This window comes from Thamnophis sirtalis, unplaced genomic scaffold (genome assembly GCF_051295495.1).
Source record: "Thamnophis sirtalis isolate CommonGarterSnake01/CBP01778 unplaced genomic scaffold, rThaSir2_p1.2 scaffold_9, whole genome shotgun sequence".
NCBI lineage: Eukaryota > Metazoa > Chordata > Lepidosauria > Squamata > Natricidae > Thamnophis > Thamnophis sirtalis.
In genome coordinates, this window is record NW_028261389.1 from 29,881,573 (window position 1) to 29,904,212 (window position 22,640).

General features: G+C 37.0%; 1 protein-coding gene across 1 annotated transcript; it reads right to left on the reverse strand.

Annotated features, from left to right (window-relative positions):
- Nucleotides 1–1,429: 1,429 nt before the first annotated feature.
- On the reverse strand, nucleotides 1,430–21,965 carry DMC1 (DNA meiotic recombinase 1). The gene is made up of 13 exons (XM_087723192.1): nucleotides 20,069–21,965; nucleotides 17,902–17,946; nucleotides 17,460–17,606; nucleotides 14,997–15,079; nucleotides 13,498–13,550; nucleotides 12,027–12,068; nucleotides 10,712–10,784; nucleotides 9,897–9,988; nucleotides 8,629–8,702; nucleotides 8,404–8,518; nucleotides 7,109–7,169; nucleotides 3,651–3,767; nucleotides 1,430–2,190 (listed from the first exon to the last, which is right to left on the reverse strand). Exons 1-13 carry the CDS (start codon nucleotides 20,123–20,125, stop codon nucleotides 2,121–2,123), a joined length of 1,029 nt encoding a protein of 342 aa, XP_087579318.1. The 5' UTR covers nucleotides 20,126–21,965; the 3' UTR covers nucleotides 1,430–2,120.
- Between the last annotated feature and the right edge of the window lie 675 nt (nucleotides 21,966–22,640).

Consider the following 22,640-nt stretch of genomic DNA (forward strand, 5'->3'; position numbering starts at 1 on the left):
CGGTTTGCCGCCTCTTACGCTGTCGGCCAGCCCGTTTGTTGCGTAAGATACGTCCCTTGAATTAACGAGGAAAGAGAAAGCCTTTCTCTACGCTTATTCTCCAGCAGTGATCGCGTACGCTGATCACGCTTCAAAGGAGCGATTTAAGAAGATTTCACTAGGTTGCGCCGTAAGCTATCTAAGAACTCTACACGAAGAGCCATTTTTAATGTATTCTCGAAACACATTTACGGCAAATTTTAGTGCTAGCAATCTTAAAAGCAGTGAAATACGGAAGTGCGAGTCCGTAGCGTTTCCGTCGCCGTCGCCTACTTCAGCGCCACATTTTGAGTAGAAAAACTAGCTGCCCGTTTTGCGTAGAAATTGGCGAGTTACGTGTACTCTGCAATATGCGGAGTAATCATTCTTATTAGCTGCATTGAACGAAAAGGCGTGATGTTTATAAGACAAATAGTTCCAATATCTATAACGTATAATTGTTTTCCCAATAACTAACCCCCTTGTTTCAAAATAAAGAAACAATTGTTTCCTACAGTTCAGCTTACTTTCCTAGCTGAAAGCTATTACGTTAGAACGATACATAGATTGATTGTGGTTGCCATTCTACTACAAGAGGACTGAGCCTGGGACATCTAACCGTCTTGTTCCAGAAGTCCTTTCATTTCTCATGCCCTGCGCTGACACCCTATCTTGGCAGTTTATGCTGGCTTTATCTTCCTGGAAACTTTCTTAACAATAGGGTGTGAGATAGGAATGCCACAGAATGCCATGGTAGCCACACTCTATGGACTTTCCTATCAATTACATGGTAGTACATAAGCAGGATTTTTTTTTTTAAGCAGAAGGGTGGTTTTTCACTTATGCTCTGTGAAAAGAGGTTGGGGATGGGGAGGAAAACCGATACCTTCTCAGTATGTACAACTGGCCATTGGTCTAGCCAGTATGGACATGCGAAGACAGTGACTGTTACGGACTAAAACGTTTGACAGGAACGCCTCAAGCAACTTGGTACTTATCCTCTGGAAACAATTTTGTGGGGGGTAAGACACTTCTAAAACTTTCAGTGTATATATTCTGTTAAGATTCAGCCTGTAGTGCCTTAAAATGGCTTCTACTGTACAGCGCAGTGGAGTTGCCATGGTAACGGCTTCACAGTACTCCACAAGGGGGTTCCCTCCAGTAAGGGGGAAAATCCAACATTAGAAGTTACGTTTGGTCCAGACATTTTCTCCCTATAAATAAATACCTGGCAATGCTGGGTTAGCAGCTAGTTTGAATCTAAAAAGAGAAATAACCTATTCCGGAGGGTTATGTATTTCCAGTACTCCCACTTATGTTCAGAATGTTCAGTGTTATTTTCTGATGAGTGACGGTATTCAAGAAAAACACATCGACTTATGAATATTGCTTTAACAAAACAGGAAAAGAATATGCTATAAGATATTTACTTAGATTTGTGAAACTTATTTTACACATCCATAGATGGAATAGACAGTATCATTTGCTTTCAAAGAAAAAAAGAGGGGCAATTGTTTGATTTTACATGAAGTACATGTACAGGGATTTTAATTACAATTAAACAAATATTTAAACTGCAAATAATGAATATTCCTTGTGTAAAACCAATTTCCAATTTTAATTCCAGCCTACTTTACGTAGAAACTCCTTATCTAGAGAGTTGCAAAATTTATATATTTTTTAATTACTTTCAGTTACGGTAATTCTATATGTTAAAGCTAAAATTAGTACACTAAAAGGCCTTAAAATGTTTAAGGATTCGTAAAGCATTTTGAGATGTTTTAAATAAAAAATGATTCTTTTGATCTCTAGACTTTTTTTCAGATTTTTGAAACTGCAGTGCATTAGTATTCTAACTCCTAGAAATATCCTGCACAAAATTAGTGCTGTTATGAAAAGGATGATTACACATGATTGACTTGTCCTATGAACAATGCAGATGTGCTCAGCAATATCAAAAGATAAGAACATTTCCAGCAATCATTTCTACCTCTCAATTTTAACTTTTCTAAATTTGGAATATAAACAGAAGTAACTAGGAACTAAATAACATTTGATATAATTTGATGGGAGTTTCTCAGTTGTTTATCACTAAGATAAGCCTACTCTTTGGCATCTCCTATTCCTCCAGCAGTTATTGCAAATGTGGCTTCATTTTCAGGCATTTCAGGACTGAAAAAAAGAAATAAAAATTAATTCTTTTACTTTCCTTTTGGAATTGTGTAAATAAATTGAGAGATACTATGCATGATAGAACTGGCTGCAGAAATCCAGAAAACTAGATAGGAGCAAAAAGTTAGTCTTCTGTATCATTTTATCCCTATATAGTGGTGGGATTTTTGCAGCCCAGATTTTATAAACCTATATATTATAGTTGCTGTTACTTACCTTCAAAAATAATGTAATTTTCATTTAGCTTTTCTCATTGTAGAAGCAATTGTTACACATGTCATTTTGGATATCTTGTTACAGATGGTCCTTGACTTACAACAGATCATTTAGTAACTGTGTAAAGTTACAACATTTTTAAAGGATATTTATGATCTGTCTGTCAGGGTTACTTGGAACCATAATATTAACCCTGTCCTCAAAGTTACAACTGCTGCCGTGCCACCAATTACCATATGACTGCATTTCAGGCGGTTCCCTGTTGGCTTGTGCAGAAAGGAGATGGAGAAGTTGGCAGGAAAAGTTGCAAATTGTTACCACTACTGGAAGATGTTCCCTTAATATGTGAGACTGATTGGGAGGGGAGGGGGGAGAGATTTCTATGAAGGGCTAGAGAAATGACAGTTCCTGTCTATACATGGAGGTGAGGGCAACTCTTGCAGTGGGCTGGAGAAAAGAAGCTCAGATCAGGCACTAAAATTCCATTCTGCACATGGAAAAGAACTGGCTATCCTGCCTCAAAAGACAGCTTCTTTGATCTGTCTGCTTAACAATCCAGGGACTTTTTCAAGAGGCAATTGGACTTTCTAGTTTTTCTTTGAAGACATTTTGATCCTCATCCAAGAAGCTTCTTCAACTCTTCAGAAAAAGTGCCTTTGGGACAACAATAACCTGGGTAACGGAAAATCTCCATACACATATATAAATCCATGATTTGAGACTATCACTTCTTGTTTTATAATACACAGTTTTTTGTAACCCAATTCTATGGCACTAAATGTTTATGTTTCTTGTGACATCGTCAACTCTAACTTCTATATTACAAGTTGGACAGAAGCATGCTATCAATATAGAAGTTAGAGTTGATAGAATTGGGTTACAAAGAAGTGCGTGTCATAAAACAAGAAGTGATAGTGTCAAGTATAAAAGAATAATAATTTTGATCTTGGTATCATTATGATTATTCTGTTGTTTTGCATAGACCCTGAGAGCTTTTGCCCTGGAGATAAATTTCATGTGTGTCTAATCACACTTGGCCAAATATTATTCTAAACTATGTATTCTATTCTATGTTGTAATGTATACTATAATGTACTGTTACAAGTAACGATATATTAAAGTAATTTAGTCATATTTCTTAATTTTTACACATTCGTTTAAAAACTAAAACCCAAATAAGACACAATGATCACATAAGAGTATGTTGAAGTATAGTGTACTGTACCAGTCCATTTCTATAATACCTATCATATATCTTGGCAATACGTAATTCTCCTCTTCCCTTCCGCAAACTAATCCTTGTTGTAGAAGCATGAGCAAGGATATGTCCTCCAATGGGTTTCTTTGGATCAGCCTGAAAGCTACATTAAATAAAGACTGAGCTGTTATATCCAAAGTGGGAAATATGGTGCTAAATTTCTGAACATCTTGAAATAATATTGATATATAGTTTGCCATGAGAAACATCAATATTAACAAAATAACATTCTTTTAATTATTGTGTGTTTGTCTGTATGCCTTCAGGTGAGTTGGACTTCTGCACAAGTTCCTGCAGTTTGATGGTTTAACCACTATACCAAGTACTCAATTTCTCACTCTTCCCCTCTCCTCCACATATTACTGATCACTGGCTTTATTGATGTTGGACAAAAAGGGGCATAAACTTACATTTAAAAATAATAACCAGTCATTCCTCAGTTTATAGCACAATCTGAATACAAATGAGAATGCGTACAACAGAGCTAATGCTTGACAAAAAGAAATGAATTCTTGACTCAACATTCTTTCCTGTTTACATGTTTAATCAACTTTTCATTCATAGAAACCATGCAAAATTAGTACTTTGATGGAAATTTCTGTAGTTGGATTGAGATGCATAATTTTTATTAATATAACCAAAGGCTTTTAAGGTTTTGAGTGAGTTTATGTGCTAAAACAAACAAGAATGTTAGGATCTAAAGTAGCCAATCGGCTGCGAACTTTGGCTGACCAATCAAAATGCACAGAGGCTAAATCTATGAGCCAATCAATGTTGTCATACTCTCTGACTATAAATCGGCATGAAAAGCATTGAGAAATTTAATTTAGCTCTGGCTGTGGGCAAGGATGAAGGCTTTTGCTTTCACCAATACTGAGCAGTGGCATTGCATCATTGTGCTTCATGAAGAGGGTTACTCCTGTACAGAAATAGCCAAGAGAGTGAAACGCCATCGCACCACAGTGAGCAGAGTGGTTGAAAAATAACCAAATAACTGGTTCAGTTATGACAGGCTCCACTCTGGAAGACCAAGAAACTCGACAAAATGGCTCTGCAATGCATTTCAATGGCTGGCAGGAAGCTCACCTCACCTCAGGTTACAAGAATTTGGGGTGAAACATGTGATATAAAAGTGTGCACAAGCACAGTGCGTCGCAGACTGCTTGCCAGAGGGCTCAAAGGCTGCAGGGCTCAAAGTAAACCTTTGCTCACAGATGCTCACCAGTCTCGTCAATGTGCGTGGGCCAAGAAGTATGCCAAGTGGATCAACAAACAGTGGGCCAAGGTAATCTTCAGTGACGAGAGCAATTTCTACTTGATTGGGAATCAGTGCAATAAGTATGTCAGAACATTTCCAGTTGAAGAATTTAGGCTGTACTGCCTGAATCTATCTGTAAAGCATCCATTGCACATGATGATCTGGGACTGTATCACTGCTTCTGGTATTGGTCGGATACAAATTGTGCAGGGAATTATGAATTCCAAGCAGTATATTGAAATCCTGGAAAAGACCATGCTTCCTTCAGCTCAGCAACTTGTAGGGAAGGACTTTTACTTCCAGGATGACAAAGCTCCTTGTCACCGAGCCAAGTCCATCCAGCAGTGGATGAAGAAGCATGGTGTTCGACTCCTGGATTGGCCAGCTCAGAGGCCGGATTTGAACCCAACTGAGAACTTGTGGACCAAGATTGGTTATGAAATAAGCAAGAAGCATCCAAAGACCAAGCAGGAGCTGATTGAATCCATTATTGCAGCCTGGCACTACATTATCACCAAAGATCACGTGCAAAGGCTTATAAAGCTTATGCTGAAGCAATGCCACCTTCTGATAGCAATAAGGGCTGGCCAATTTCATATTAGTAAATGTTTGATTATCTAAATGGTCCTTTTCAGGGCCACAAACAATAAAAATGTTAACAAAACACTAGCATCAGCCTTAGTAATTGCAACATGTATGCCACTGGGTATGCATCAGTTAATCTGTTTTCATAGTCATTGTAAGCATGCATTGTAAGCATGCAAGAAAATTCACAATCCCCATCCAAACAGCACCAAATTGCAAAAAGCTTATGCTTTTCACTTAAAAACCACCAGTATTTATTTAAATATACTGTATATACTCAAGTATAAGCCTAGTTTTTCAGCCCACTTTTTGAGCTGAAAAAAGCCGCCTCGGCTTATACTCGAGTCAGTGAAAAATTTGCCCGAAATGGAGGAGAAAAAGGGGCGGGGCCATGCCGCTGGGTGACGCTCGTGAATGGCCCAGTGCCCCTGAGTTTCCCCTCCCTCTGTGTCAGTTTGCCGCGCAGCGTGCACCGCACCATCCCCCCTCCTCACGTTCTAATGTAATGCAGGGCTATCTTACGATTCCCCTTCCTCCCCCTCCTGCCGCTCTGCAACGATGTCCCACCTCCTCCTTGTTATGGCAAGCAGCCACATAGCGATGTCCCACCTCCTCTGGTACAGTGATCCAATGATAGGAATCACTGTGCCGTGTGTCATAGGAGGCGGGACATCATCATCATAGCGGGACATCAGCATCATGAGGTGAGTGAAGTATTTCATTGAATACACCGGTATTGTGTGATAATAATTTGTTATGCAGAGCAAATGTTTACAATGGCTACTGTATATTTAATGGGCACAGGCAGGCTGTATATGTTATTCAATGGGCAATGGCATTATTGGTATCTATTTTTATTTTTGAAATTTATCGGTAGCTGCTGCATTTCCCACCCTAGGCTTATACTCGAGTCAATAACTTTTCCAGTTTTTTGTGGTAAAATTAGGTGCCTCGGCTTATATTCGGGTCGGCCTATACTCGAGTATATACGGTAATAATATTTGCATAGCAGTTAGCATAAAATATCATAAAATCAACGGCCTATCCAAAAAAGTCATAAACCATAAACTGTGCAGGACTTTTTCACACAGTTGTAAGCTCTATTAGCAAGCTTGCTGTGAACTCTGTATAATCTACAATGGGAAAACAAGATACTGTGTAAGTCTCAGTCCATCTAAGGATCACTGAAGGAGAATATTAATTAGTCTAATCTGAGAATCCTATAATTCCACTCTAAAAGCAAAAAATAATTTTAAGAGTAGGATTTTTCTCCAGATGAGACAACACAAGAAATAGCTACATTGTGCTCAGTTTTGCTCAGTAACTTTCACCTCATTTTCCCAGATGCTTTTTTAACACATGCATTTAAAATATAAAGACTCATTTAAACTACATACCTAGCTTGGACTTTCATTCATTTTTCCTATCTGAACTTACATTCAGATGAACTATTTCCCTAGAATCCCTTATCAGTATGGTTCAAAATAAAACTGAGTCTTCTTTAGGTCTCTAGAGTACCTTTCTCTGTGATTTAAAAATATCATATAAGAAATCCTATTTCTGTGACTTAAGAACAACACCAGTAATTTACCGGTACTTACGTCATAGTTGCTCCAGGATCAGAGGTCATTTGGTTAGTCACAAACACAGCCACATTATATTCTACAGTAAGAAAATTAGGCCAAAAGATGGAATAGACATAAAGAGAGAGAGAGAAAATATTCTGCTAGTATTCTTTTCACAATCTTTTGTTAAAGCATTTCTAATAAACTATGCCTATAATACTCTCCACAATATTGAAAAAGCATGAAGATCAGTTTTAATAACCCTAATGGAGAAATAAAATAGTATTATGGAAATTTTTCTAACTTTCAGTTATGTGGACATCAAATCTTTAAATTTCCTATTGCTGAGAATTATTTCAGTTGAAATATACATATCTGATAGTAACTAAGATTGGGAAATACTAGTTTAAAATAACCAGCAGTATCACGTTAAACCAGATCATTAAAACCAAATTTAAAGGTGTTCTGTAAGTCTAATTAAAAGCATCCTTTTGTGGAGTACAAATCAGAGATGGGCTGCTCCCGGTTCGGGCCGGATTGGGCGAACCAGTAGTAGTGGTGACGGGTGGATCCGTCCAACTGCCCAGATGCTTCTGCGCATGTGCTGAAGCCAGTAGTAATATATAAATATATATTTAAAGTCACAACCCCCGGTATGCCCAAATATGGGAGGAACCAGACAGAAACCCATTAAGCGTATGGCTAGCTGATGAGAGCTAAATAGCTTGAAATAGATCTATACTAGTCTCCCTTTATTTATTTATCAGCACAAATATAACACACACACACACACACACACACACACAACACACACATATATAAGAGTTTTACAACCCCTGGTATGCCCAAATATGGGAGGAAGATCACTACTTCCATTCTCTGTCCTTCGGCTCGTCACAAGAGACCATCCAGGCAGAAACCCAATATTTTTTTTTACTGTTGCCTTTTTGTTAACAAACAAACACACACACACACACACACACACACGTTTTCTGAAGTTTTTGTGGGTGTTAGTATGTAGGTCTCTAGTTATTCGGGTTTTCTCCCGCGTAAAATTGGAGATGTCTTGGCGACGTTTCGACGAAGTCTCATTCGTCATCTTCAGGCTACTTCAGGCTTGGTGCTTCCAGGAGCAATGTGAGATCTCGGCTGTTTCTTAACTATATATAGTTAAGAAACAGCCGTATAGTATATATACTATACTATATATAGTATTACTAAAAAGATTCCATCCCTTATGTTTTTCAATCTCACTAGGATTTTCAAAAGAGAAAACAGTTTATATAAAATCATGTGTTTAATCTAACAAGCTTTTTGTTACTTTATCCCACCTTCTGATATTTTCTGAAGTCTTGAAAGCATCTGAGCAAGTTTCTGTTGCCTTTCAGCTAATTCTCCACGACCACTAAAATCCACACGAAACAGTGCCATAATGGAATCTATTATCTGTACATTAAATGTCAAAAAGACATTTGCTCATGAGAATAAATTTAAAAGAATAACATTTTAATTAAAAGAATTGAAGCACATAATAAACAGGACTATAAAATATATACCAGTAGTTTGAAGATGCCAGGTTCCTCATGGAATTTGCCAGCAACATAATCAAGTAGTTCCATTTGATGCTCACCTACCAAAGAGGAAATAGTAATAATAATACTTGCTTTAAATGAGAAAAAAAGAAGCACTTGCTAGGTAGACCTAGATGTATAGTGGTTGAGCTCTTGTTGCAACTGACATAACTAAATTTTAGTATATTTATGTTGCAATTTTTAAAACGTTACTTTAAAATAATTCCAAAAGAAGCTAAATAATTCATAAATATTTGAAATCCTCTCTTGAAAATTCTGCAAAGTATGATAATTAATATTCATTTATAGATGAGGTCACATTAATGTTTATATACTTAATTATAAATTTTACTTATAATTCTGCAATATTTCCATATAGAAGTCATCTGTAATGTCATGTTCAAATATTTGATGTGACTTTCCTAATTTATTCATTTATTTACTTAATGAAAGCTAATCTAAGCCTTAGTAAGGCCACACCTAGAATACTGCATCCAGTTTTGATCACCACATTACAAAAAAGATGTTGAGGAAAAAGTGCAAAGAAGAGCAACTAAGATGATTAAAGGCCTGTAGACGAAAACATATGAAGAACGGTTGCAGGGTTTGAGTTTGGCTAGTCTAGAGAAAAGAAGGACGAGGGCGAACAACATAACAGTATTCCTGTACTTGAGAGGTTGCCACAAAGAGGAGGGGGTCAACTTATTTTCCAAAGCGCCAGAAGGCAGGACAGGAACCAATGGATGGAAACTAATCAAGGAGAGAAGCCACCTAGACTTAAGGAGAAACTTTCTGAGGACAATTAACCAGTAGAACAGCTTGCCATAAGAAGTTGTGGGTGCTTCATCACTGGAGGTTTTTAAAAAGGGTTTTAAAATAAAATTCAGTTAAACATTTAAAAGAGTGTTTATACAGAACACTGTATTAGAAAAAGAAAAAAACACCTTTATTACATGAATTTCCTTAAGAAAACAGTCTCTTGTGTGTTATAAACAAACCCCACTGTACAGAATTCATATAGTGCAGTGATATGATTTAAAGGGAAGGCAATATAAATATTTCTTTGGGGAGGAGAAATAAACTGACAGATAATATGTTCAGATAACTCAATCTTATGTGAAAATTATCCTGAGTATATTCAAAACAGAAACACAAATTGAAAAATAGATATAATTCCAGTGATAATCCCTTGATGCATAATTGTTCATTCTTAAAATGAGCAGGATTCCAATGCCATCTTGTTCCAATCTTACTAGTATAAGCCCGTGCATACAAGACGTTGTCAAGAACTGCCTCATGATCTGCATTGAAGCGATCAGCAATGTCACGGAGGCGGTCTGGACGACTGGAATGTTTCTTAGTTAAGGTATCTGATTTTTAATTCAGTTCTCAGATATATTGCCCATATCTCCTAAAATATCTCCTAAAAACTGAGCACTTCCAGTTGCTAATTTTCCCCTTTTAGTAACTATGCTCTTTTGATTGCCAGATGTTACTTGCAAACCAGTGTTGATGCAATGCAAATTTCCAAAACTTACAATCTAAAAATCTATTTGTATTTGACCTCACTTGAAGGACAAATTAAATTCACATTCCATCACATTCCTCCTGTGTTTATGAACTATGTCCCCATTTTAGTGACTTCTCCTATATCTCCTACTTCTCAAATCCTAGCATGCAACCTCCAGCCTAGCTTAGGGAAGCAAATTAGTTGACAGGCTGTTTTCACAACTTTGGATTCAACTTGATTGACAACATAAAGATGTTCGCCATGAGCTCCAGACTGAAAACCTCATGGTGAAAGTGCTTGTGTTTGGCAAATTATGAGAACAACATGTATCCAAGTAAGCATTAAGACACATTGCAAAGGAGTGGCAAATGAGAAGATCTCTCCTTGCATGTGGTAAATTTGTTTAATTTGCTTTCAGTTTCTTCCCTCTGGACATTAAATGTCTCTTCTGTTTATGTTGTACCATAAGCTCAAATTTAAAATGTATTATTAATACTGTATAGGAAATCCTTTGAAATCCTTTCATCCTGTTCAGTCGACACAATATATTCAGGATACAATGTGTTTTCTGTGTCAATGAAAATAATCTTCCCTCCTGTATATCCATCTGCTCCTGGAAGTTGGGCTGTCACTAAAATGAATAATAATAGTAACAAATTTTCAAATGTCCAAAATCAATGTATTACTGTCAAAACAATGAATGATTTTACATTCAATCCCCCTTTTTCTATCAGCCTCTGTATCAAAAGCTCCATACTATTATGTTAATTAGGTGAGTAAAGATCAAAATGAAAGTGTTTAACTTATTATAAAATCATTTTAGAAGTGGCATTTCTCAAGGTGAAATGGGAACTAATGATGGTCAGAATAGATTTGTTTTTGTTATTGTATTTTATATTGGCTGTCTATTTGTATTTTTTTTTCTTGTATATTGTATTTTGCCTTAAATTCTGTACAAATAAATATTTGCAGATTAGAAGGGAATGGAAATATTGCTGCAGCCCTGAATGAAGCTGAGAATATTCTAGTGGTCCAGGTACTATTTCCTCCACACCTATCTTGTACAATATAGTAAAATTGAAAAATCTGAGGCTGCCATAAAATGGATGCTATCAGACACAATGGAAGAAGTTTCATCTTCATTTGCTGATCGTTCATCCTCTTCCTTGTCAGATAGAACATATGAAGTATTCTGACTTGATAACATGCCAGCTGCATACACAGTATAATCCAAAGGTGGGTTGCTCCCGGTTTGGCCTGGATCGGGAGAACTGGTACTATGGTGGCAGGAGACTCTGTCCACCCGCCCAGATGCTTCTGCACATGCAGAACATGCGAATGCACCCGAACTGGTAGTAAAAAATTGGCAATCCACCACTGGTATTATCTGCTTAGCCTGGCTGCTCTTCTTTCCACTACCATGGAGATTCTGATAAGAAAGCTTGGAGCCTGTGCATTTAATGTACTTCTTCTGTTGCAATGATTTTGGGAAATACCTTCAAGTAGAGGATATTGCTAAGAAACCTGCCCAGAGGAAGACTAGAAGGCAATTCTTATAGTTCTTCCCCTCTGAATATGGTTGTTTAAATATACAGTATAACTAATTTCTTTGTAATGCAGCATCTAGGGACTTGCTTTGATACTAGGGAGTCAGAAAGGCTATGGGGGCTGAAGGCTATGGGGCTGAAGGCAGGATTATTATTTTTCACCAAGTGAAAAACACAATCCACCAGTGAAGAGAAGAAAGCTAATTCTCCATCTAGTTTAATATTTAGAATGTTCATACATCATATATATGTGATTTTAAATGCTATCAACATATTTTTGCATATTGAACATGCAGTTTTGAATATAATTATTATTTGATACATACCACAAAGAGTATGCGAAAGTTGGGTTTTGCCTGTTCGGAATTCTATAAAAACAAAAATTTAAAAATTGTAAAGAAGGGAAGTCAGTCATGCAACAATAGATCAGCTAATTAGTCGAAAGTTTCTTTATTGTTTTCGTTTCAAAGACTAACACAACTACTTCTTTGAAATCATATCAGTTTACTGGCACAAAAGCTCCAGTGTTCAGATGAATTCCCTTTTATAAAGGTTTATATATTGATATAAAAATATTTATATTCTCACATAATGGAAGGATCAATTGTATATCATGATGGTTCCACCACAAAACCGCGGTAGACAAAAGCGTGCTCGATGAAAGCGCGTACGTGACGTCATCACAGCGCGACGAAAACATCGCGCTGTGATCGATAAATGTAAAATTAAAGCGAAAACCTTACCCTAACCCCCCCAAACCTAACCCTAACCCTAACCCTAACCCTAACCCTAACCCTTAACCTAACCCTAACCCTAACCCTAAACCTAACCCTTAACCTAACGCTAAACCTAACGCTAACCCTTAACCTAACGCTAAACGTAACCCTAACGCTCTAAACCTAACCCTAACCCTTAACCTAACCCTAACCCTAAACCTAACCCTTACCTTTATGTGAATCGGCTTGCTTTAATTTTATTTCAATTTTTAATTTTTTTCGTCGCGCTGTGATGATGTCACGTACGCGCTTTCGTCGAGCGTGCTTTTGTGGACCGCGGTTTTGATGGGTCACGTATCATGATAATATGCAGAACTCCATTATCCAATGAAATTGATATGAAAACCACTCAGAAGAGACACTTCTGTGAGGGAGATATTTTTATAGAAATATGGAGATAGAATTGAAATCTTCTGGAAGGCTGAGGAAGAAGTTAGTATTCAGGAATGATATAGACAATCCTCCTGATTCACTGGTGTATAAAAAAGAAGATTGCAAGATTCTGTCACTATAGTATAACTTTAGTTGTCCTGTGAAGTTGATTTTCTGGTGTGGCCTACTTAGTGGCTACCTACCTACTATCTACTTGAGGTTCCATTCACTTCAACTAGAAACAACATTTATGCAGTGATACAGATTTCAAATACTTTAAAAATATTTATATATTATTAAGATGGCATTTAGTAATTTTAATAATGGGTTTAATGCAGATTTCCCAGTTAGGCATGCTAAAGATGCTCTGGAATGACTACCATGGAAATTCAAAACCTGAATATTTTCAGGGAATTCTACCCAGCCTGAATGGTATCACACTAAGAAAACTGATCTAGATATACTACAATCTGATACATTTTACTTACATATATAGTAGGCCCGAAAATACAAAAAAGGTATAGCTCTTTCCAGTTCAAAAAAGACTATGACTTTAAAATATTGACAAACAAATGAAAATATAGTGCCTGTTCAATATATTTCTAATTCCTATAGCTTTAGGGAATTATTCCCCCATATGTTCACTAACCTCCAAAGGCTTCTGTGATAGCCATGCTTTCAATCCCACCACCTAGGAGTTTACTGGAAAGAAGAAGAAAAAACTTAAAATCATGGAATGTATAGGACTGGGACTGGTCAAGCCAGGAGACAAACAAGAAATTAGTTTGGAATTCCTACATGGGCTCAAGAAAGCAAAGTCTGACACACATCCCTCGAATGCCATTGAACCTTATCTAGTCTCACCCAGATGCAATAGGCTGTTTATAGGCTTGAGAAATAAAACACTTAATTGACTGTTCACATGCGGCTCTGGTTGCTTGTATCTGACAGAATGGGAGCTGATAGAATATCTAGGGTGCTAAATTATCTAGGAATAATGTATTGCTTAAAATGAAAAATACTAAAATGTAACTTTAACAATATCAGGAGATAGTAGTAAAATCAATTATTTACTTGATATATGATATTGCAAAAGATGGAAATATAAAGAAGAGTAATTAATCAAAATATTCTCTTTTGGGTTTTTTTCAGAAGTTTATTTATAAACCAAAGCAACCATTTAAATTTACTAAACTTGTGACCCATTACAATCTAGTGATTGTCAGTTGTTTATAGAATATGCTATATATTAATTTAATTAATTTTAAAATAATTTGTCCCTTAACAAGCACTATTTGGCCCATTCTCTAAAAAAAAATTCTTTTACCTAATAGAAAGTATAATCTCTGGGATTAGATTACATTAAATGCTATGTTATGTTAAATGCTTAATTATGGTACTGCTAAGGCAATAAAGATAGTGTGATGTCTCCTTTGGACAACGACTCCAATGCTTCCTCAGAAGCCAGCTCCAGGGAGAATGAGATAATTCCCTGACCATGAACTGCCATCAGAAAAGGCTTTGACTGGGGACAGCTTGCAGATCAGTGAAGAAGAGTGGGAGGAACTGTCTGTCATGGTGAATCTCAGAGCACGCAGGGCAGAGAAATGGAGGCCTTGCCCCTCTCGATGGGCTGCACCGGGAGCTATTTAGCATGGCAGGCAGAGGGAGGCATTGCTGAAAGCAATGTGTGTGGGTCGTAGCTACATGCTCGTTCATGTTTCCTGGGGCTCTGAATATCCATAACCCATCAGCTAGCATGGATGTACTTTAAGTTTTACCTGGGGGCTTTATGTTCATTTTTGGACTTAATGTTTGAGCAGTTTGCTATTTGTGTTGTGGACTAATTGGCCATTGCCTGGGGAATTAATCTAGGCTTGCGCATGGCTGGCTTCGGTTGGGATGGTTCTAAAGCTGGGTGAAGAGAACTGCTGGGGGAAGACAAATAAAACCCTCCATAAACCACACTGACATGTGAGTGTGAGTGAGTGGGGCAGCATAGATAGTTAGCTGAAACTAAATTAAAATCAAAATATTAAAAACTAAATAAAATAAAAATAAAAACTGAATAATAAAATAATAAAAAATAAAAACTTGAGCATGAAGGAAATGAAAAAAGTAGGGGTATGGGGTTGTCAGTTTACTAACTCAAATTCCTGGCTTCCAGTGGTAATATGGAATACCATCTTTCGCTTCTCACTATACTCAAAAGCAGTCAGAAACCCTGGTTCCTGGGAGGGAAAAAATGAAACTATTTAATATGTCTTGACGTTATTTGTCTTTAATATTTGTAAATTGCTTTGTACACTGAACAAATAATACTAGTAGTAAGAGCAAACAATTATATAATACTAATATAAAACTCCTAACTATGGAATAGTGATATTGGTGAACAGGTTGCCCTTGATCTACAACAGTTTTAGTGACTGTTCAAAGTTACAATGGCATTGAAAAAAGTGACTAATGACAGTTTTTCACATTTAATGACCATTGCAGAATCTCTATGGTCATGATTAAAATTCGGATGTTTGACAACTGACTCACATTTATGATGGAAGCAGTGTCCCAGGATCATGTAATCACCTTTTGCAATCTTCCAACATGCCAAGTCATAGGAAAGCCAAATTCACTTAACATCTGTGTTACTAAGTTAACAACTGCAGTGATTCACTTAACAACTGTGGCAAGAAAGGTCATAAAATTGTTTATAATCACTAAATATGTATAGAATTGCATTATCCCAGACACATCCAGTATGCAACTTGGGAGTCCTCCTGGACTCATAACTCCTGTTCAAAGAGTAGATGATATTGTGGCTAGAAGAGCCCTTATGCAACTTAACAACTATGTTGCTAACAACAGAAATTTTGGTCTTAACTGTGGTTATAAGTCAAGGACTAGCTGAAGTTCTGAATATGTTATTCAGTGTAATTTGCATAATACGTAGTGGGGTATATTTCCAAATGTATCTTGAGCAGCTCTTGAATTTAAAAATCTCATTAAAGTAGTTAATGCTTATTTTGTAAAAAGCAATAACTTTTTATAGTTATATTCTGTTTACAAGATCATTTCAGATTCCTGAGCTGAATTAATGAATTTAGATTTACTCTATGTTTTCACCATTTGTTTACTTTGACTAGACATTGCAAGGCTTGATTCCATGCAGCAAACTATCAAAACATGTGGTAAAGTAAATTAAGGATCTGTATTAGATATGGCAGAGTTCCTAACTGAATTGGATTGATTTGTAAGGTGACTGAGGCAGAGCAGGATCTGAGGAAGACTGAATCCAAATTACTTTGAAACAATTAGTTATTGATTTGCAAAATCCAATTTCTTCATAAACTATTTGGTTTAAGAAACATGTTAAATGGGAAGAACAGGAAAAAAATATGATTGCTGGAGGCTATGGGAGCCTGAAGAACAACAGGTTTTGGGTGAACTATGGCAAGACCAAATGACTGAGTACACAGACTAAAAGATGTGAGACTTTGCTTTAGGTTTGGATGGGAGACAGACATGGTCTGCAATTTGTGGGGAGGGTGTCTCCTGGACTCAAGAATCTTCTAGCCATGGCTAGAATACAACTTTGGGTTGTGCATCAGCTGCAGTCTTTCCTGGATTAGGTGTCATTCAAGCCCTAGTCATCTCATGCTTAGACTACTGCAATGTCCTCTATATGGGGCTACCCTTGAAAAGCATTTGAAAGCTTCAACTGGTGCAGAATGGGGCGGTGTGTCCAATCCTTGGGGCCCTTAAAGTGACCCATGTTACACCACTGTTCTGAGTATTGCACTGGCTAGTGGTTTGTTACAGGGTGCAATTCAAAGTATTGATTATTACCTATAAAGCCCTGCATGGCAGATTAGCTGAGGAATCATCTCATCCCTATGGGACAGGTCCACCCCACCCATGCCAGCAGTCCACCCCAACAATTAAGGAATTCTGCTACCAGGGTCCAGGAGAAGAGCCTTCTCTGCTGTGGCCCCAGTCCTTTGGAACATTTTGCCCCCTGAGGTTGTATTGTCTCCCGCCCTCTTGACTTTCTGTAAGACCCTGAAGACCTGGTTCTGCCTGTTGGCTTGGAGCCCTGATAGGGAATTTCACACTGGAGGTGGTTGATTAATGAATAGTAGTTCCTACCTCCCTCTCATATATTTTCTTCCCTTCTCATTTTTAGTTATAATTTGTATTTTATTATAATTTTTAATATAAGTCTATATATTTATATATACATTAATGGTTTTAATTTAATATTGTAGGACACCCAGAGTTTCCTTATAGTGAGCTGGATGGAAAACCCATTTTATATTTAAATACATGTATGTATATGTACATACATACGGTATATGTAAATACATATGTATATGTATAATACAATGCAAGACAGTGTCAAATCTTAGTGTTTTTTGCTAGTTTTCTGAGGAGGGAGAAAAGAGAAAATAAAAATAAAAACAAAACCAGAATGTAGAATGAAATACTTGCCTAGAAAATGTGGTATATTTAAGTTTAGTGAATCACATACACTAAAGTTGAGGACTACCTATACATTCTCAGGTTTCCTATAGGAAATAACGATAAAGGAAATCTAGTGGGATTATTTTTTCTTACTATAAGTTTGTTGGCTGCTTCTTTTATCTTCTCTACTTTGGCTTCCGAAAGTCCCTTCACATTACATAATGCCCGCTTAGTTGTCATCTGAATCCCCTTGATTGTGCAAATTCCTACTGATTTCAGTTTCTTAATATCTGCTACATTCTATGAAGGAAATAAACATGTTTCCTTTACAATATTTATTTATGTCAAGTATTCTTTCTCACGCCAGCCATTCTCTCTCACACTTTCATAAAAATACAGATAAAACACACATATGCACAATCTTCTCCTTTTAGCACAGATAGAAAAAAAGTATTAGAATAAATATAAGTGTAAATAATAAAAGACAGAAAGATAGAATTATGTTTAAGTGTATCAAAAGAGTTTAAATCCATTGAGAAAACATCTATTTTTACTGTTGTTATAGTATTGTAATTTAATCCCTGAATGTACTTACAATTCCATGCTTCTGTAACAGATCAATGTCCTGGAAAAATGATTCCTGCAACATGAGAACAGAATATTGGTTATTATATTTATTTACTTATTTATATTCATACTTTTAAACTGCCCATCTCCCTGAAGACAGGATATAACCAATAAATAAAACCTTGTATAAAAATGTAAATTATGTTTAAAATGTTTGAAATTATAGAATGATAAACACCAAAAAGAGGAAAAGAAAAATCCTAAAATAGCCATCCCAAGATGGTTATTATAGGTATGTGAGAGGATTTATCATGTGACTAGCTAGCCCCCACAGTCAAGGCTACAAGATACTGGGGGGGGGAGTGCTTTCCTCACTTCTGGGGAAAGGATGTTCTATAAAGCGGGGGCAAGAAGACTCTCTTTCTAGACCCCACCAATCAAAATTCTTTGACTGACAGAGCCTGGAGTGTATCTTCTCTGCCTGATTGAGTGAGACAGGCTGATGAGATGGGGGGAAACCAGTTCTGTAGGTAATTTGATACTTTATAAGTGATGACCGACACCTGAATTGGACCCAGAAGAAAATTGGTATCCAATGCAGTTCATGGAGCAAGGGTGTTATATAGTATGTGTCCTCCTTTGGGCACCCAATTTGGCCCGTATAGCCACACTCTGCACCAGTGAAACTTCCAAATACTCTTCAGAAATAGACCCATGTAGAGGACATTGCAGTATCCAATCGGGAGATGACCAGGACATAAGTGACTGAACATAGAGCTTTCCTGTCCAAGAAAGGGCTGGTGCACAATGTGGAGTTGGGCAAAGGGCCTCCTGGCCATGGCTGCCACCTACTTTTGAGCAGGAGTCATGAGTCCAAGAAGACCCTCAAATTATGCACTGGGTCTGACTGGGGCAATGACCAGATATGATAAACTCCTAGGAACAGAAGAGACCATCCACTATCTTATGGTACAGTTAAAGTTTGTTGTTACCTAGCCAGACCTCCACAGCATCCAGGCATTGTGAAAGGACATCCACTACAGAACTCATTTAATCAGGAATGGACAATGGAGGTATATAATTTGGTATCACCAGCATATTAGTAATATCTCATTCCATGGAGATGGATGATCTCACCCAGTCATCTCATGTAGATGTTGAAAAGGAGCACCAAGCCCTGTAGCACACCACAAAGGGGCCATGAGCTGGACTTTTCATTTCCTATCAACACCAGTTGGGACTGGCATTGGAGGGAGGGGAAACAGCACAAAACTGTGCCGCCTAACCTAACTCCTCAAGATGGCCCAAAAGGACACCATGGTCAAAGGTATTGAAAACTGCTGAGAGGAAAGGAGAGCAAGGATAGAAGCACTGCCACCATCTTTCTCCCATCAGACATCATCCATGAGTGTGACCAATGCAGTTTCAGGTCTGTTTCTGGGCCTGAAACATGACTGAAAAGGATCCAGATAATTTGTTTCCTCCAGGATCCTCCACAGTTGCAATGCCATCACTTTCTTGATCACTTTTCCTAAAAGACTCATCCACATGATACATTTTGATATTTTTAAATCCTTAATCTATCTAATTACATGTGGAAAAGGTAAAGTATATCTTACATATATTTAATAGTAACTGTGAATCAAGGAGAACATCCAAGTTATACAATATTCTGCTTAGGACAGTCACCCCATCCAAAGGAAACACAGGAACTAATTGACAATCTTGATGAATAAATGCAAACTCCATCTTATTTGACTTTAGGCTCATCCTGTTTCTTCCCATCCAAGTCACAAGTTTTTAATTAGTCTACAGTTCTGATGCCTCCTCAGCAGTGGTGGGTTTCAATTTATTTTACTACCGGTTTGCTCATGCGCTTGTGCGCGATGCTTCTGTGCAGAAGCATCCGGGCGGGTAGATGGAGCCTCCCGCCGCCGCCACTACCAGTTCTCCCTCTGCTCCTCAGCTACCAAGTCCAATCCTGTTTAACTTTTTGTTCTTAGCTGAGGTCACCTGCCTGCTGCCAACTACGGTACTCTTATTCTTTTGATGCTGATAAGTAATGACAATATAAACATAGATATATATTTATTATTTGTAGATAAACTATCCATTTTATTACATTTCTTGTATGGGATTTTCTCAAGAGATAGTTTACATTGAAAATTATTACTGAAACAAATATACTTCCATACCTCTTCATCTTGGCATCCTAGTTCTTCTTGTACAACTTGGTCTTCTACAGATTTCATTGTGAAAATAGAACTAATAGAATTCAGTCAGTGCTGCAGAAATAATTCAATACTGCTAAAAAGCATAAATAAGCTAATTATTTTATGAGTTTTTAATGTTTACTATATTATGCTAGCCTAGTGGGGGTTAAGGAGATTGCTCAAATACATTAACTAAGATGAATTTCATTCAAAAATAAATATACCACTCACCACTACAGTGGTCTGATATTTGAATCAGCATTGATTTCAATCTTTTCCAAGTAGAAGATTCAAAAGGAGAAAAAGATTACCAAACTTTTTGCAACATAATTTGTGAAATTTTTTTAAAAAAACCTTCTTTCACTTTCAGTTCACTGTAATTATGAATGTTGATAATAGATTAAGACAGTCCTCAAACACTATATATTTAGTATATGTTTTAACTTTAATATTTACAGGAGGCAATCTAACAGCTAGAAAGCAAGGTAACATAGTCTGGCCAATTAAAGACTAAAACCCATGGGCCATTGTACTGTTTGCAAGATAAAGTCCCAATTAACAATAGCAGTAACAATAAAAGCAGGATATACCAATGTAATAAAATTAATATGTTTACAGTTAATTTTATTATGGTGCATTGTATAACTTATCTAATCATCTTCAAATTACACTCCTGTATTATAATTGTGTGTGTGTACATAGATGATGTTTGTGTATGTATATACCAGAGGTGGGTTCCTACCAGTTCGCACCTATTAGGTAGAACCGGTTCATCAAATCTACCGAACTGGTTAGAAGAGGTTCCACCAGTGGACCGGAAAGCAGGCCACACCTACAGAAGAGGTTCCAAATTTTTTTGAAATCTACCACTCGTCCTTGGATATGATTATTCTACACTATCATGCTCATATTTATAAATCTAATAAATCTAATAAATTGAATTGAATTGAATTGAATTCGTCAAATCTACTGAACCGGTTAGAAGAGGTTCCACCAGTGGACCTGGAAAGCAGGCCACACCTACAGAAGAGGTTCCAAAATTTTTTGAAATCTACCACTCGTCCTTGGATATGATTATTCTACACTATCATGCTCATATTTATAAATCTAATAAATCTAATAAATTGAATTGAATTGAATTGAATTCGTCAAATCTACTGAACCGGTTAGAAGAGGTTCCACCAGTGGACCTGGAAAGCAGGCCACACCTACAGAAGAGGTTCCAAAATTTTTTGAAACCCACCACTGGTATATACATAGATAATAATGCAATATATCTATTATATAATTGTACATCATATACACATAAAAATGTTGTTCATTTCCATCATAGGCTACATTTTTCTGTCTAAATCTGCAATAAATTAATAAACCCTAATAAATATAGAAATAATATATTGTTTAAAGTGCAACTGAAAAAAACAACACCCTGGTATAAAAGTTATATGTGATCCTCCTCCTTCTAGAACACATTTTAATAAAGATTTTCTCTATGGATGCCAACTCTTATCGGAGGGTCTTGCCTCAGAATTAAAGTTGGAAGTGTAAAGCTCACAAAGGGCGCCTTCCTTTAGCTTCCGTTTAAAAGTTACATTTTTTTTAATCACAAAGGAGCTCAGAATGGCATGCCAGGTTCCCCCTCCTCACACCTCTATTGCTTCCTCACCAGACATTCTGCTATGAGGCAAATGAGATGGGTAAAGCTAGGCTCTGAGGTAAATTAGGCCCATGAGCCATGACGTTTATTTCCTCTCAGTTCTCTCCTCATGTCACTTTCATGCCAACTTGTTAGTAACATTTTAGTAATTTTGGAAGTAAATTGGATTGGGAGAGAAAACCTGGGGGGTGGGGAATAATCTGCAGCCTTAGGGACAGAGATGCTGATGCTGCTCAGACCTTGCTTTATATGCAGCTGAATTTAACCCAAGTTGAACCAGATTGGCCTGTAGCTCAGACATAGACTTTGGAGGCAAAATTTACAGCTGGGAAAAAAGAAATTAGCTTCTCAGACAGCGTGTTTGTTTGTTTTTTAATTTCGCCACTTTACTATGTGTGGACTTCAACTCCCAGAATTCCACAGTAAATTGCCATGATTGGGAAACACAGACATACCATTCCAAAGGACACAGAATAACTGATTTAAGGAAAAGCTTCCTAACAATTAAGAGCAGAACAGAACTGCTTTTACTATTAGGATTTGTTTAAACCTTGTGAGCAACTAAAATCTACCTTCTTTAAGCTCAATTTTTCTTGGCATATCTTCAGGAACAACTTAATCAATTCTGCTGGACAGAATTGCAGCCCTTCAGACACTTGAGGAGACCTATCATGTCTCCCCAGTTTTCCCTCACAAATGTAAACTTCTAGGCCACTAATTATCTTGGTTGCTCTCCTCTGTACATGCTCCAGTTTAGGAATATCCTCCTGGAAAGGTAGTCCTCAGAATCTAATAAAATATTATATTCTGACAAATAGAATAGAAATAATTTCCCTTAATTATATATATTTATAATCCATATCTATTGTTGTCATGATTTAATTACAATATAATTAA

Excerpts from the sequence above, each read along its gene's own strand:
- DMC1 (XM_087723192.1), bottom strand. The coding sequence starts at position 20,125 with ATGAAATCTGTAGAAGACCAAGTTGTACAAGAAGAACTAGGATGCCAA. Across the intron at positions 7,170-8,403 it reads ACTTCAGAAAATATCAGAAG|AATATAATGTGGCTGTGTTT; the intron begins GTGGGATAAAGT and ends TTCTTACTGTAG. Across the intron at positions 3,768-7,108 it reads GATCCTGGAGCAACTATGAC|CTTTCAGGCTGATCCAAAGA; the intron begins GTAAGTACCGGT and ends TATTTAATGTAG.